At 38.6% G+C, this 17,522-nt stretch overlaps 1 protein-coding gene across 1 annotated transcript in view; it reads right to left on the reverse strand.

Annotated features, from left to right (window-relative positions):
* Window positions 1–4,613: 4,613 nt before the first annotated feature.
* Window positions 4,614–17,522, reverse strand: part of jam3b (junctional adhesion molecule 3b) — a 39,935-nt gene continuing 27,026 nt past the window's right edge. Inside the window, exons 2-9 of the mRNA XM_088441463.1 lie at window positions 11,227–11,295; window positions 11,034–11,147; window positions 10,569–10,721; window positions 9,629–9,831; window positions 8,224–8,323; window positions 7,951–8,080; window positions 7,803–7,857; window positions 4,614–7,415 (exon numbers count right to left, since the gene is read on the reverse strand). Coding sequence (XP_088297589.1) covers window positions 7,380–7,415; window positions 7,803–7,857; window positions 7,951–8,080; window positions 8,224–8,323; window positions 9,629–9,831; window positions 10,569–10,721; window positions 11,034–11,147; window positions 11,227–11,295 — 860 coding nt within the window. The 3' untranslated portion in view covers window positions 4,614–7,379. The remainder of the gene's footprint in view (window positions 7,416–7,802; window positions 7,858–7,950; window positions 8,081–8,223; window positions 8,324–9,628; window positions 9,832–10,568; window positions 10,722–11,033; window positions 11,148–11,226; window positions 11,296–17,522) is intronic.

A 17,522-nucleotide genomic window follows, 5' to 3' on the forward strand; every position in this document is an offset into this window, starting at 1 on the left:
AAAAAAATAAGAAATATAGCTCGTCACAAATCGGATCGACCAACTTCGACCCGCTAGCTTGCCGAGAGGGACGTTAGCAATTTCCTGTTCTTTACATAATTACTTCACTCGGCATTCAGCCTGAGCACTATAAATAAGTCACAAGCTAAGCTGTCGGTGTGGAGTGGAATGGAGAGAGCAGGAAGAGTGAGAATAGTGAGAATAGTGAGGAGGCCAAGGAAGAAAACGTGGAGGTGGAAAAGCAAGGAGAGGAGGAGGATGATGATGATGATATGGTCAATGAAAAAAATCAGGGTAGAGTGGCCATCAAAATTTCAGAAAAATATGTACTTCTTCTGGTTCTGGGTCAGTCAAATGCCCCCTTGGTATGAGATCTTAATTTTCTCAAAGTTGTCAGCGCACCATGGGTTTAAAACACGTTAAGCACATCTTGTTTGATCCAATAGAGATATATTTAAATAGGAATAGTGAGCAATTCTACATCTGTACTTCTCATTGCATGATAGCCACAAAAAGGATGCAAGCAAAAAAGAAAAAACACTTCCAAAATACAAGTTAGGCTTGAGGCGAACTGCTGCCTTTTTTATGTCCTTAATGCTGGGAGTAAATCTGAGAATTCAATACATCTCAAGTCACTTCTATTATTCAAAAGATACAAGGAACACAATGAAAACAAGAGTGTGTGTGTCTACGTGTGCATGCGTGAGTTTGTGTGTGTTACTAAGTTCTATTCTTTTTTTTTTTCCATCAACCTCACCAAGTCGAAAGCTTGATGCATTTGGTGCATAATTTAGCTGTGTTGTATCTGTCTATGCTCTGGGGGACGGAACAGCATTGTTCCATGGAAAGAACTCAAGTGTGCATAGAGTACATGTCTCATACCTGTTTGCTCAACAGCACTCAAAATGGAGCTCGCCCGGCCTGTTTTTTCATATACTGTAAGTCATCTAAAAATACGGCTTTTATATATCCGGCAAAGGCAAGCCAGCGGTCACATATTATTTGGAATAGTGAAATCTCCATAAAATCTAGCTTTTGATGCAGACTTTAAAATGACAACTCTGAGAATAAAGTCTCAAACCTGAAAATAAAGAAAATTCTGACTTTAGAATCCTGACATTAAAAGAACGAAAATGGATTTTTACTCAATTTTACTCAATTTACTCTCAGAATTCTGACTTGGATTCGCGTTTCTCAAAATTCTCACTTTATTGTCCGAGTTATCACCTTAATTGAAATAACTAACTCTGACTCGTCAGAAATCGGACTAGTTTCAAATTTTATGAATTCTCAGTTAAAAAAGGTAAAACATTTACTTGTTAGTCATAATTCTGACTCAAATTATAAAAATTCTCGCCTCAAACTCATAATTATAATTTGCATGATAATTACCTGCGAATGTTAATGTTGAAACCCAATAAATCATGTTCTTCATGATGAAAAACAGAAGCATATTTTATCATGCCTTTTATAAATACATGCGGTACTTTGTAGTTTGGTCCCGGTGAAGGATTATCTCAGCCTTGACGGCAATAACAGACAAAGGCTAAAATTTCATGTCCATTGGGATGCCGTGTCCTTTGGCCATCTGGATGCTTGATCCATGGATGACACTTTACATGCTGTACATCAAATATGCAAGATATTGTAGGAATAATACATGCCCGTCTAATGAATGTGTACATCAGAAACAAAACTTAAAACATTAAAATCAACTTTTTTTCTTACCAAATGAATGATTGATGCTGAAAAAATCAGCACGTTTTATACCTTTTCTTAGGTCAAAATTTTGGTTGATGTTCCGTATAATTTACAGTCACTATTATTCATTTAATTTTTTTCAGCATCAAACGATTCAGTTGATGAAAAACTTCTCTAATTTGAATAAGGATTCTTTTTTTTTTTTCTTTTAATCTCAAGCACTTGTTAAGCAATTTTTTTCAGATTCGGAATAAGCTGTAACCTGTATAAATCCTGTTTAAAAATAGTAAACTTGCTGAAAGTATAAGGGATACAATTTTAGGTATGTTTCTACCATTTTCATAGATAATATTCTCATTTATAGTCATTGGAGCAAGTGGGTGGGGGGGGGGGGGGGGGAGCAGGGAATGTTTTCTTTGCTTGGGGGGGCTTTGCAAAAATCATTGTGAAAAATTGAGTGCATGAGCAACGGCAGCAAACAGATGAAATAGATTAGAGTTTACCAAAGAGTAATCACATTTTTTATTGACTCTGCCCTGAAATCCTTTGGAAGTTTACACACACACTCACACACACACATTCGAGCATTTTCAATTGTACAACGGCCCACGGGAGCAGAAGTCATGAAAGCCTTTTGGTCTATCTCAATTTCCCTTCTGGACAAAGAACAAATCATTTGTGTGCTATCACACAAGTAATTCAGGCAGATTTTGTATCTATATACTACTTAAGTCCCAATTGCTTTAGGTTGTTTAGGACTAAAATAATCAATTAATTTAGGTACTAAAATAATCGCACTTTAGGTACTTTACTTAGGTAATAATATACCTAAAATAACAGATTACTTAAATATTTCAAATAATTTACTGTAATACTCTAGTACTTCATTACGAAAAGTAATTATTTACTCACTTCAGTTGCTATAGTACCAAAAATTGCTCCTAAAATTTGGGTAATAAGTAGCTACTGTAATTGATTCCATGAATGTGTAAAGTATATTTAGATTACTTCAATTTAATTACCTGAATTGATTTACTTTACTGTAAAGGGTGAAGTAATTATTTAGTAATTTCCTACAGTAGGTACTAAAGTAACTAAATTGTTTATTTTCATGTGTAAAGTATTTTTGATTGTTTTAAAGTAACTACTAAATCTAGGGACTAAAATAACTTGATTCAACCTAGGAAAAATAAAGTAAAAATATATCTTTGGGATTAGCCAACTGGGTCATTATCACGATAACATAATCATCTATCTGTTACTGCATAGAAGAAAAACACAAAAATTGCTATTAATATTCGAAGTGAGATTTATTAATCACAAATAAGAGTGGTTCTAGATCCCCCCCCCCCCCACCTCCCCCACCCCCCCCCCCCCCCCCAGCAAGCCCTCCAAGAACATCTGTGAGTTATGATGACAGCATATTTTTTCATAGTGAACAAAAAAAAAGAACAGTGCTGCATAACAGCTCTGTTAGATTGCCCTTGAACATAGGAAAAAAAAAACAGCAACACAATTAACAGCATGATGATAGAACTTTTAACACTGTTGCCCTGTGTGAAACGACATATCTGGCGTTTCATGATGACACGACTTCAAATTAAACAAAAGAGTTGTTTTTACAAACCACAGTCAAAACAAGCCAGTAGTATAGCCTTATGCCTAATATTGTGTCCTTACCAAAAAATATTTCCCACAATATTTAGGCACTACAGTAATATATTTCTATTTCAGCATGTCTAGTCATCTATGGAAAATTAAAAAAAAAAAAAACAAAATATATACAAATTTGCAGATATGTTAAGAGGGAAAGCAAAAAAAAAAAATTGCAGTTACATCATTCCTCTCAAACGCCATGCTTGTGGATAATTGAATGAGCAACATGAAACCTCGGGCAGAATAACAAGCGGGCGAGAGAAACACATCTATTTGAAGGCTAGAAGGCACTTGGGAGGAATGAAATTTGTATAAAACAAGGGGGGAAATTGCATGACTCTTTCGCCTCAACTTTGGATCCATTAGTGATTGCAACTTAGTTGTTGGTAGTATAGGGTGACCAGACTTACAAAAAGTAAACACAACAAGTCAAATATGCAGTTAATTCTCATCAGGAACTCATTATAATAAATGTAATCGCTTGTGAATTTGGTGAGTGGTGGGTGTTATTACTTTAGCTAACGCTAATGCTAAATAAACAAGGCTAAACTGGTCAATTCACTCATCATAATTGAAATTACTTGCTTGTGCCAGCAATAAATGGGTCTTTCTATTGCTTTTTGAGATTTCCTACAGTGTCAGCGGCCAATGAACGCATCATCCGTCAAGTACACGAGTCCACTACTGTACTCGCTTTCTTTTGCTGCTCCTCGTAACTCGTTAAATACAAGCATTTTTTTATTTTTTTGTCTTTGTCAAACATCCGTCAAGTACACGAGTCCACTACTGTACTCGCTTTCTTTTGCTGCTCCTCGTAACTCGTTAAATACAAGCATTTTTTTTTTTTTTGGTCAAACCTAGTTCTTAAAGGTGAGAATCAGTAGGCAAAACATACCTCGTTATTGGCGGAGATATTTGTGATGATTCGATGGTACGGAAGCAGGAAGTAGTTATAGTTCCGGTATGACGTGTGTTTTAATTTATCAGATAAATCGCTTTAAAAAAAAAAAGGGAGTGATTATTAAAGTAAATATTTGAATTTTAAAATTATTTTATTTGATAAATCACTTACAAAAAACGATATGTTGGTGAAATAAAGTGTGTTTTTCATTTTTAATTTGTTCATCAGATAAATCGCCCTCACCAAAAAATAAAAAATACGGCATGACATTGTGGTGAAAGTAAACCGTTGAAATTTCTTTTTGTTTGTACAGGTAATTTGTTAAAAAAATAAATAAAATCATTATCTGATGGTGAATGTAAACTTTATTTTTTTTTAATTTATTTTGTCAGGTAAATGGCAAAAAAACTGGATGACAAGACAAAATTTACATAAAATTATGACTGTGATTCCTGAAGATTGAAAATTGGGACTGTCCCCATTAAAACAGGAAGTTTGGTCACCCTACAACACTTGTTTCAACTTATTTTGATTAGCAAGAAGACCATCTCTATAAACAAAGCCATATTAACAACATCCTACCAAATGCTTGGGCTGATTTGAGATTTGACCGATTTCCCACATGTTCATGGGCAAGGAATTCATTTAAAAAAAAAATGGAATTTACATGCTTCAAAGTATCACAAGAAAAATTACTCAAAGAAAAAAGTGAAGGCTCAGTGTGGAGACACAGTGTAATATTTTGACGCTAACATGCTAGGATACCATTTTTATCTGTCATATATTTAAAGAGTTTCATATCACCTTTAAATAGGATCTTTTATCATTATTTAGGAAGGAAACTTAAAAAAAAAAATACAAGTACCTATATACAATCAAAATTATTGTTAGCCTTCCAGAGCCCTTCGAGGAATGACTAAAAAATATTCCCCGCCTACGTCATTTGGAAATAAATTTATGACATTTGAAATTAGATTCATTTAAAAAAAAAAAAAAAAACAGCACAAACTAAAATCGACAGCCAATTGGACATGGGTTTCATGTGAATAAATGTACATTTAATAAATTACAACTTGAACTTTCCAAGTTAAATGCATTAAAAGAAGTGACGGGAAAATGAAGCTTCATGAAGCACTTGTGATAAATTTTTACTAATTAGATGGTGCTATTGATATAAGGATGAAGGCAAGTGCAATGGAAATGTTTTACATTTCTACTGCATCTTTAAATCAAGAGTGCCATCTAGAGGAGCAAATACATGTCACAAGTGCTTCATGAGGCTTCATTTTTTTTTCTAGCCTTACCTAAATATTTTTCAATTTGGGGTTTCTGAAAAAATGTGCTAGTAAGGACTGCGCGATATGGCCAAAAAATAAAATTTAAATTTGCTTTAAACTTTCTGGGTGATTAAATAAACCCAGACATTTATTTCGGAAAAAAATATCCTAACTTAACATTGATTTTGTGTGCATAACTGGTTAAAAGGGATAGTCCATTTAGCTTATCATTTTTAGCAGTCAAAAGTTCATATTTTGTCTACAATTAGTTTGACAACCGAACACATTTTCCACTTGTAGTCGACTTAAAATGACATCACATGTGGGTAAGGCGATGGTGCCAACCAATCATGCTGGTCACGTGACATTCATAAGCTGAATCCTGATTGGTCTTTACCCGAAGTGAAAAAAAAAAAAAAAAAACACTCCCAAAGACGTAATTTTATGTTTTTCATTCAATCCCTTGTAGAAATGTTTATATATATTTTTTAAATATTTCCATGTCTTAGGCAAAAAAAATATCCAAAAACAGCTGGTTCTAAAGGAGACAAAATATGAATATTTTACACCCAAAAATGGCTAAATAAACAGACTATCCATTTACAGTAACTGCCACAATGAAATAGTTAGTACATCTTTTAAAATAATCATCCAACTTTCTGCCGCTTTTGCAAAATCTTGATTTCACATTTTCTCTAATTTCCAAATGATCCATTTTTAAAATGATAAATTCATCAAATTAATTTGATTTATTGCCCAGCCCTTTTCTAACGGCAAGTTGTTGTTTTTGCAAAGGGCGAAAGGTCAGGAAGGCTAACTGGCACACCCTGTCAAACTTGTGTTCTGGTAATTAATAGTGAACGTAATGTATGTCAGCGAGAGGACAGTCAATTTGATTATATATATATATATATATATATATATATATATATATATATATATATATATATATATACACACACACACACACACACACACACACACACACACACACACACACACACACACACACACACACACACAAAGGAGAAACAGGAAGCTGAGAAGGACACTTTAAAAATCAAGAAAACGCAGCACTGACAGTGTTTCACAGCATTTGACTGGCACTCTTCAAAACCTCTAAGACTCCAAATAAAACACAAAGAATTTTTTTTTTTTTTTTAGTTTTTTGAACCTGGTGGATCCCAGCGGAACGTTCAGGATGCGAAACCGCTGATCATGAACCGCGTGTTGATATGCTGACACAAGTCTTTGTTTTTTTTTGTTTTTTTTTTCCCCCCCGGTGGTAGAAATGCTTATAGGTTTGATGCAAAGTGGTTAATGTGACATATTGAAACCCACAAACAAAAAATAATTACAATAAAAAAAAAAGTTAGTATTTTACAAATATTTAAAAAAGTAAACCTTTATCTATAGGCATTTAAAATATATCCCATCAAAAATAGTCTGACAAATTTCAACAGTAGAAAATAAACGTTATACAAATGGCAGACGGTTCGAAGCGCCACGTAGAAATGTGTCACGTTTGACTGATATTGGTGTCGTGTCGAATATTACCTCCAAGTGGATTTGATTCGGAACCAGGAAATACCCTTCCAGTCCACAATTTACAACAGCAATCGGATCAGACAGTCCCCTTTACGTAGTGAATATAAGAAGATTTTTGCAACCAGTTGTCCTGCGAAATCTTGTCACCTTTGGCAAACTTGAAAAAGTTGGATTTCACTCATGCCCAGAGCGCCGAGCGCAAACCGCGGCAGCTCCGTGATGAGGCAGCCCAGACGGCAGCCGCACATGTCACTTGTTTCACTTGGCACTTTCCCACGTCATACTTCGCCCGGCTTTCAGATCACAAACGATGACTTGTGTCGAAAATCTCCCTGCAAAGAGCGAACAAGACAGCGTTGGAAAAATACGGCGCGGGTTTTACCACGGCAAAGCCGCATCTTGACTTTTTATTACCGTGATTGTTCGCCGGTGACGTTAAGAGACATATGTTCTTTCTGATTGTACAGAAACTAGCGCCCCCTAGCGGCTTGGCATGCAAATGAAACGTGGATTTGTGTAGGAGCAATTTTTTCAATAAACAAAGCTATACCACCATGCATAGTGCAGTAAAGCTGCTGAACAGGGCAGAATGGACCATCATTTACAGTTTTTACAATTGCAACATTCACAATATAGATTTAAGAAAAAAACATTCCATGTCACAAAAAAATATATATTTTTTTGCAAGTAGTTCATTATTTTTCACACAGTACACACACCTCATCCTCCGTCCTGACATAGTCCACTCCATCTCCTTTGGCCGGAACTTTGTAGCTAAGACAGACAGACGACATGGAGGTGAATGTACGCGTAGGGCGGGTTGTCTCTGATCATCTGCGTTAGGAAGATGAGCCCGTGTTTCCGTACCTGTTCCCGGCCTGTTTTTGGCTGGTAAAGTATCCTCGCTTATACGCGCAGCAGATTCCTGCTGATATGCATACGAGTACTATGACCACCACCGCCACTCCCAGTATAATACCCACAATGTCGATATCATCTGTGGAGATCAAACACGATTGGTTAAGAGACGGTGCAGCCCCGGGTTACGCACAGGACAGATACGGGGGTCGTATGCAGTCACATGAACCCAGATGAACTCTTGGGATCTCGAATTAAACTGTGCGTCAATGCGGCACTTACAGACTTCCATCTTCTGGGCCGCGCATTCGGCATATCCTGCGTCGTTCCTTGCTCGGCAGTAGTACTCGCCGGCGTCTTCTTTTCTGACTGAGATGAACTTCTGCATTTGAGGGAAAAAAAAAATCATTTCTTTTTATCGGCATTTTGCTTGCCAAAATGAATGACGACAATATTTTGTGATGCACAGATGTCAACGGTTGGCAATAACCGGGATTTACTGAAAATAGTTGAACTCCACTGTGCATTTGTGTTTGATTTTGAACGGTGGATGTGTTTATGAGGTTTGTGCAGCCTATGAAAGTGTATGCCGTTTGTGGAGCGCTCAACCTTTAAAGTAACATACCAACCTTGGGTGTAATGTTTCGCTGCCCTTTTAAAATATCTTGGACAAAAGGTTCTCAAAGTAATATTACAAACCAATGTTTTGATTACACACAAACTGCATATTGATATATAGATTTTGTTAAATTTATCATACATATCACTACTGTCATATACTATAAATTATCATGTGTATTAGTACTGTCAGGCAATTTTTCTTATTATAATTGTCTTATTATTCGCAGTTTTCCAAAATTGATCACAATTTTCCACAACTAATTTCTTCGACACTTGTACGGCAATTAACTTGAAGTAAGTAAAAGTCAGTAATTTTATGTAATGCTTTATATCATTGGGTTTAATCTCAAGTTAATGTTTTGACTTTACAGCCCTTTGTGCATATATGTATGTATTAGTGCTGTCAGTTGATTAAAATTTGGTAACTAATTCCAAAGTTTTCCAAAATTAATCTTTGAATATATGGAGATCTCAAAAGGTGTATTTTACATTATATATATATATATATATATATATATATATATATATATATATATATATATACATACATACACACGCACGCACACACACACACACACACACACACACACACATATCTTCTGTTAGCTACATCTCCATTATCCCTTTGTCAGTGTACATTAGTGTGTTAGTGTGTAGAGCTATTCAAACGTTCAACGGTGATAGGTCAGGTGCGGAATAATGATCACGCCAACCTCATTAGTTTACAGCTGGACACATAAAATGCTGCCCCAAGTTAACGCTTGCTCTGGAGTTTCGCACAAAGGAGGAGACCGAAGTGCGGTGTGATATTTCACATCCCGGAGGGCGGCAAAAGAGAGCCCCGGGTGGTGGGGAGTTTGCGGACTGAGCAGCGTCCTCCAATGCGAGTCCACTGAGGAATGTGCAAGCGAGGGCAGCAGATTCCCCCTGCGGCCCGAGCGCTCCTGCACCATCAACTGTCTACCTAAAATATCCGGCCCACCCCTGGGCGTCCGGGCGCCGACCCTGCCCCACCCTCCTCGCTCATGCGTGTCCTTGTCAAAAACGCGCGCACGAACATACTAACCAGAATTCCGCTTTCCGAGTTGAGCGTGTACGACGAGTTGTAGAACTTGGTGCTGCTCTTTGGGTCATCGGGAATTTCCTCCCTGTTCTTGAACCACTGGTACTGAGACTTGGGGAAGCCCTCTTCCTCCGCGCAGCTCAGCTCGGCTGACTTCCCGAACGGTACCGATTTGGGGACGCTGCATTTTGGAACAACCGGCTTCACTGTAGGGCGAAGAAAACACAACGGGATATTGTGAAAATACCGCAGCATCCAAAGGGGTTCACGCCCTTTAGAAAAGTACCGCAGATGCAGGGTGATGCTGCTAATGCCAGCCCGCCCCTTGTGCTGACTTTCAAACAGTTCGGATGGGAACACGATTTTTGAGCGATGCCAAAAAAACGCTCGCGCCTGCTTTCTTTAGCGCCGCGATTCCGAGCAGATGCAGTTTCAGAGCTTTCCCCTTATAGCCCGGAACATGCCTTTGCAGCTGGGTAGGTCCAGTCCGGTCACAACACATCCTCACATGTATGCCAAAGGCTTGGTGCGACCTACAACACGGTGTCACCTTACCGCATCCAAAGTGTGAACTCACCGGGCAAGGTCTCTCTATTAAGGGCAAAATAATCACGTTATTATTAGCCCAAACTTGGAATTATCTTTTTGTAATCTCGTAGTCTATATGCTTGAAAACCTATAGCAGAATAATCTAATGTCATTTAGAGCGGTGTTTCCTTAACAAGCGCACCTTAGCCCATTGCAGGGGGTATGTGGAAACATTTAATCCTTTTTAGATGGAAAATACAATCATAGAGAGCCCTAAAACTACCATAGTGGGTCTAAATATTATTCACGGTGAAACATTTGTGAACATATGAAGTCATACAAAAAAAATACAGTTCTTAAATCCGATTTTTTTTCCCTGTAAAATACAACTTGTTGAACAAAATGATTTCCGTACCTCGAACAACAAGGTCGATGACAATCTCATCAAAGGTCTTCTGGTCATCTGCAGCGGTGACCTCGCAGCGGTATTTCGCTGTGTCCAATCGAGTCGCATTAGTTATCACTAATGTGGCTGGTTCTCGGATCACTGCTCGGTTCTCCAAGTCACCTGTGCAAAGAACATCGACTCCACTGTCATTTAGATCATCAAGACCAATGAATTTTTGTCAGTGAATCATTCCCAACACAGGTAAGCCTAGGTAACCCCAACCCTACTGTTTTACCTAGGAACGTGAAATAGAGGCTTCATGATGCTTCATGAAGCAGATGTGTTTTTAGACCCGATCACGAACTCTGTTAAACCACAATAACTCACCATTTATTAAATCCCTTTCTTTAAAGCCAAAAGTACCATCTAGAGGAGTTAAAAATATAGACCTTTTATTGCTTCACGAAGCTTCATATTCCGATCAACGCCTACCTGAAACTTTCTTGTTGAAGTACACATAGCTCGGTCCTTCCGCTTTAATCTTTTTCCATTCAATTCGAGGATTGTTGGTGGAAATGGAGTCGATCAAACACGATAACTCAATTCCTACCGGGTACAGAAAAAGACGTGATTTCACGACACGTGGCAAATACAAGACAATTCATCTTTTTGTCAGGGTACTTACTGTCGAACTCATCCGTCCATGGTGAGTTGTTATCTGTCCTCAGTACGACGGCCAAAGCGCCGAGGAAGCCTGCAAAACAAAGACGAGGCAATGCAAAATAAGAATTTCCGCCGCATTAATCTTCGTGATAGTGACGACCTCACGCTAATTTGCACAATACCAGCTGACTTGCGCTGTGTTCATTTTCAGACTCTCCTAAGGGATACTTGAGCATATGCTCATCTGAAATACCATCCACTCCTTTGGAGGAGATGAATGTCAATCCCGTATCAGTGACACGATCTTACATTCTGGCGCTCTTTGGCCTACTTTTGTTTTTATAGTTGTGTTGGTCAAACTATTGTGTGTTGAGGGTGGGGGAGTTGTTTCCATACAGTGGATAATTGCGCACGGGAGCATGTGCTCTTTCAGGGGCGAGCTCACCATGCCAGTAGTTCAACTGGCTGCCGAGCCCTTTTCTCTCTCTCCCCCTTCTCTGTGGGCCTGATGCGGGCCCGATGGCTCAAAAAACACTGGGCCGGGTAGGGCTCGCCAACGCAATCATTCTGACAGCCATTAGTCGGCGTGCAAATTCAGGCAACATCCCTTCCGCGGTCTTGGGATTCAATGAACGCGCCCTTGCAGCCATGCATCCAAGGATGACGGTGCGAACCCTCTCCCACGCCAAGGTCAACATCAACGCTGCAAATGTATGGGACTGGAGATTGGATTTAAAAATGCTGCTAAATGAGTAATCCCGTGTAGGGTTGAGTGGCATCTGAACCTTTTGGAATTTCTCCCATTTCTGCATCAAATCACCATTAAATGTGACCTCATCCTAACAGGAAAAAAAAACTGTTTTTGCTTCATCTAAAACCAGAAAACATTTAAAGAGTCTCATATTTTTAAACGAGAATAACATCCAAACAATGAAAAAAAGGGGGAGGACCTTCTACCCATGGAGATGTTGAGAGCAATTAATACAATTTTTTATTGTTTGTCAAATAATTCAAGTCAGTGTGCAATCACTGAGGAGTCACTTAAAGCTTAACTGCCCACTACAAACGCAGACCTGCATTATCTGAAGTGCATCATGCCTCGCTCCAAAGAGCTCTCTGAACACCGGCCATCAAGAATTGCTGATTTGTACAAAGCAGAGAAAGGTTACAAAAGCATCTCTAAAAGTCAAGATATATATCAAGCCACAGAAAAATGAACTTCAAATGCCGAGTTTGAAACTGGGGCCGTGCTCCCATCAAAATGTTCATGGCAGAATACTCAGAGGTAAAACAAACCCAAGAATATCTGCTAAAGACTCACGTGTAAAACACTGTCAAAGAAGGTGTTCACCGGTGACTACTACACAGAGTTTAAAATTTGCACAAAGGCAATGAGACACTCCACAGAATCTCTGGCAAAATATTTTGTGGACTGATGAAATTAAAGTTGAACTATTTTGGAGGAACACACAACGTCGATATGTGGATGAAAAACGGAACCGATCACCAATATCGACACTTGATTCTCACCATGATGCATGGTGGAGGGAGCAGCATGGTTTGGGCCTGATTTGCTACCTCAGGGCCTGGACAGCTTGCATTTATTGATGAGTTTAAAGGTTAACTGCAAATCTGAGGTCCTCGATGAAACAGTTGAAGCTAAAAAGAGGACGATTTCTGCAACAGGCCAATGCTCCGAAACACAGAAGTAAATCAACTTCAGATTGGTTTCAGAAGAACAAGATACACATTATGGAGCCAAGTAAAAGTCCGAATTTGAACCCTATAGAGTTCCTGTGGCATCCCAAGAATCTGACAGAACTGCAGCATTTTTGGTGAGAGGAACGATCCTAATCTATGTGCCAAACTGATCCTCAACTATTTGAAACATCTGGTTAAAGTTATTTCAGCCAACGGGAGAGAAATCAACTATTAAATGTGATGGTTCAGTTACTTAATCAATCTATCAAAAAATAAGATCACATTTAGTCATGATTTTACACAGAAATGTGAGAAAAGGTTTCAGATACTTGTTCATGCTGTATGTAGTCCCAACGACAGGAGATAGCGTCAGATAACCTGACCTGGACGCTTGGACACATGGATATGCGCCAGTGTCTATGGTCACCTGCTAAAGTAGACATTTTAAGCTGATTAGCCCACTGTCTTTTTGGAGATCATGACAAGACAACAGCTTGCTTAGGGCAGACAGTGGCAACTTTGCAAATGTAGGTCACACTTCCATTTGTCAACATTTTACAGTACGCCAAGACACTTATTATGAAAGTCTAAATCAAATGCCATCCGCTTTTCAGTCAGGAGGCCTTGATTATTTAGTTCTTGGAAAGTAATATGAAAAACTTGGTGAAGGCCTAGAGTATTTCCCTGAATGGGCAACAATTGGGATAAAAATGTAGCCCTCCCACACACACAAAGAATCTAATTCAGGGGTGTCAAACTCATTTAAGTTTGTGGGCCGCATGGAGGAAAATCTATTCCCAAGTGGAGCGGACCAATAAGATCATGGTATATATTTATATAACTTTAAAACATCAACTTCAAATCTAGTATTTGTTTTTAATACTGTCCAAAATAGTACAAGTGCAAAATCAATATTAATCATTAAATTTTAACATTACTATTAATCATAAAACATTTAAAGTTTTTCATTCATCTAAAAAAAAAAAAAAAAAAAAAAAATCTAATTTTTGTATTTTACAAAAACATTTCACGGACTAGATTAAACCAGTTAGCGGGCTAGATCCGGCCCTAGCGCTGTATGTTTAACACCACTGATCGAGTTAATCTGATAACTCCTGATGCTACAGGTTAAATACTGATTTCTTTAGAAATCATTTAGGGCACAACCTATATGGATTGTTTAATGCTGGGTTTGATGTTTAGCAGAAACAAAAACACAGAAAATTGTTAAATCAGATGGTTCACAAAAAAAATAACATATTATATATATGTGTAAAAAACACGTTTCCTCGCAATGCATTTCAATAGGTGTCAACATGATACAGTCTTTATTCTTGTTTTTGCACAAATATGCCTTTTTAGGTTTCTGACAAAGACCTGGAGATGTGCCACACGACGACACTTTATTCTCTGATCGAATGTCAAAGGTACTAAATGTACTGCTTAACTTTGTACCACATCTAAGTAGGCCAGGCATGCAACAAGTCAGAATATGTCAGCTGAAATAGAAAGATGACACAAAACTATTCCACGTGATGAAGTAACTCTTCTATTAAACGTAGAATTTTGGTTTCCTGTTTAGACTAAAAAAGTGTGGGCAGTTTACCCCCTGTCCTCGTCACTAATTCGGCGGGTATTAGTACAGATTAGGTGCCTAAGTGAGCTTGACGCGGAGATAAAAAGCTTGAGAGCTCTGCCATGGAAACAGCTGTCCAGGAAAACACATGAAAGCCCCGCACAAAAGGATAAGGTCACTGAACTTATACGTCGAGCCAATAAAAAGGACAAATATACATAGCAGTAATGAATGTGACTTTCAAAGTGACATGTTTGTAAATTTAGCTCAGCCAGGTACGGTTAAAAAAGCAGTGGCCAATGGAATTGTACAATAGTTGAGCTATTTTGCTCAAAACTTTAGGGTTTTATAGACTGCAGTTAAAAAAGACTCAACATAATGAGGACTGCAAATCATTAAAGTCTCAGCATGTGCTAATTTTACCTTCAAATAACCTCTTTAAAATCACTAGGATGGTATATGTCCCGTAATAGAGTAGTGTCCACCTCAATTATCTATGTGTAATTACTTCTCACAATTTTGTGTTGTTAACGTCCTGTTGTGCATAGTAGCGAAACCGAAAATCTTCATCAGTCAATTTTTATTCAAGAGAGAGAGCTGTTTTTCATTCTTTTTACAGAGTGACTGATCAATCTACACTCATCCTGTCTTTTCTCCTTGGAAGGAAATGTAACACCCCCTTTTTCCGTACTGACAGTGCCAAAGAGAGGTCAATTTGTGGGGGCAGTATAAATAACATTAGCTGCTAGCTATTGGCACTTGAGTGCTCCATATAGGCTGGCTAACCCTAACCCAAACATGAATGACACTACACTTTTTGAAGCTGAACGCCTGACATAAATTCTGTTGATTTTCGATTCTAATTATCGACAGCAGAGGTCCCCAACCGCCAGTCTACGGCCATGGATCAATTATCATTTAACAGATCATTAAATTGTGCTTTGTTTAGCTTGATCTTTGTTTTTGGTGCCGCCTCTGGCTGCTGTTGATATTACATTTTTTAGTGAGGAAGGACGGTGCGGTTTCAGTTGAGAGCAGTCGCTATCCCCCACTCCCGGTCTGCGGTGACAAAAAGGTTGGGATAGTTGTCCAGCCAGCACACAACCTGGACCCCGATCCCACCAAACACTTTACGGACCGCAAATGTGCTGGTCTCAAATCCAACATCAAAGTTTGACCTCAAAAGTACTTTTCCGGATGAACGGACCCAATTCCCACATACACCGAACTGGTTAAAATGTTACAGAATAACAGGGATACTAACTCCATATTTTCATCTTCCGTTTTTTTTTTTTTAAAAGACTAGCGATGGGGTTTTGCAGATGAGCCTGTGGGATGTGGGTCGCTTTCTGTTCTCCACTTAGCGAGATCTGGCAGTCAACAAATGTATATCAAAGTTCTTTTTCTAATCCGTCTTGCTGACCCCGCCACAGGCACAGGGTTTTCTCTAATCTTCTTGTCTAATTCTGCTCTAAACTCTCCCTCCTTCAGGTTTTACATCACTTGAATAACACAATGAGCCGGAGCTTTTCTCGATTCCAGAGTAAGAAATCCCTCCTCGTCGTGTTGTTCCCCCTTGGGGGAAAACGCACTCGTTCGCCGCGGAGTTCCGTACGTGTTGAATCCAGAGAGGTGAGGTCGGTATCATAAATAGAAAGGTTCAATTAAGCAAGCGTGTGATATTCCCTGTGAAGCGTCTCTGCCTCGTGCTTGCAGAGCCTATTCCCACGCCCTTTTCAAAGCGCCAACATCAAACACATTCAACCGGTGTCTGTTTTCCATACTCGTCGACAATCAAATGAGCTCTTGTTATGACCAAATATGGAGCAGTTTGGGATTTTGTTTTTAATCTACTATATTATTCATCCAGCTGAGTACAGTCGGTTCAATAAATGTACACAGAAGATTAATTTTCTCCACTAGTCGAGGGGAAAAAAAAAAACTCAGCATCGGTACCAAATGAGCAGTGCTGCTGTCACTCACTTCTCTGAGGCTGTGTCCTCCAACTGATACATTTTGCAAGAGTTTATAAAAATGACAACATGACATACTGCGCGCGTCTAAAAATGGCTGACCTTGTTTGAACTTATCAAAGGCCAGCAGAGGTTTTACCACCTTTTCGCATGAGGTAAAAGGGTGCATGTGCGTTCAGCAACACGTTGCGAGTCAGGTGCATGTATAGTGTGTATGTGCACATGTACTGCATACCTTGTATTTATTCAGCGCCACGCTCCACATTTAAACACAGCTAAACAGGCAGACGGGACGCAAACAACAGGACAAACATTTTTGGCCCACGTCTGTTCAACGTAATGAAATCTTGATGACGTCATTTTCAGTCAATAGCAACTTCAAAAATGTGTTTTTAAAATAAGTCTTGTACATGGAAAGTTAGTTTTCGAAAAAAATATTCATTTTTTTTACTGCTACAAATAGCGAAATAAATTGACTATCCTTTTGAGACAGTTATGCAAAAGCTATGAGTGTTAAGTTGACGAAAATAACTACTGTACTTCTCCCTTATTGTACATTGTACCGGAAGTGAGAAAATTATTGAAGTGAACACTTAAGAAACTGAGATGGATGGGTAAAGTGTGACAGCAACTTTCACAACGTGTATGAATTCATTGATGGAAATCAATGCAACACCTTTCAAGAGAACGGTTCTATTATTCTTCCAAAAAAAAAAAAAACCATGACACTTCTGGACACTGCATTCATGACTGCTCCGTTGATGGAGCACAAAAGGTGAATGCAGGCCTCAAGCCAGTGTATGACCAAAGCAAAAATGAGGGGAGGACAAAACTGTTTGAAGGCAGCAAAGGAAAAAAAAAAAAAAGTCACATCGCTGTTAGCGTTTCCAGTTAGTCTCAATGATAAAATTGTAGTCTTGACCCCAATAAGAACAGAAACAGGTTACAGGTTTGGTTCTGCCCATGAGCCCCAAGCTCTAGAATCTTTCATTTGCAGGGACTAGGAGAGGCAAGTTGAGCACTATTTTGCTTTGACATGATACGCTAAAGATCCAGAACTAATATGGC

Source organism: Hippichthys cyanospilos, chromosome 18, assembly GCF_059441005.1.
Source record: "Hippichthys cyanospilos isolate Australia breed blue-spotted pipefish chromosome 18, RoL_Hcya_1.0, whole genome shotgun sequence".
NCBI lineage: Eukaryota > Metazoa > Chordata > Actinopteri > Syngnathiformes > Syngnathidae > Hippichthys > Hippichthys cyanospilos.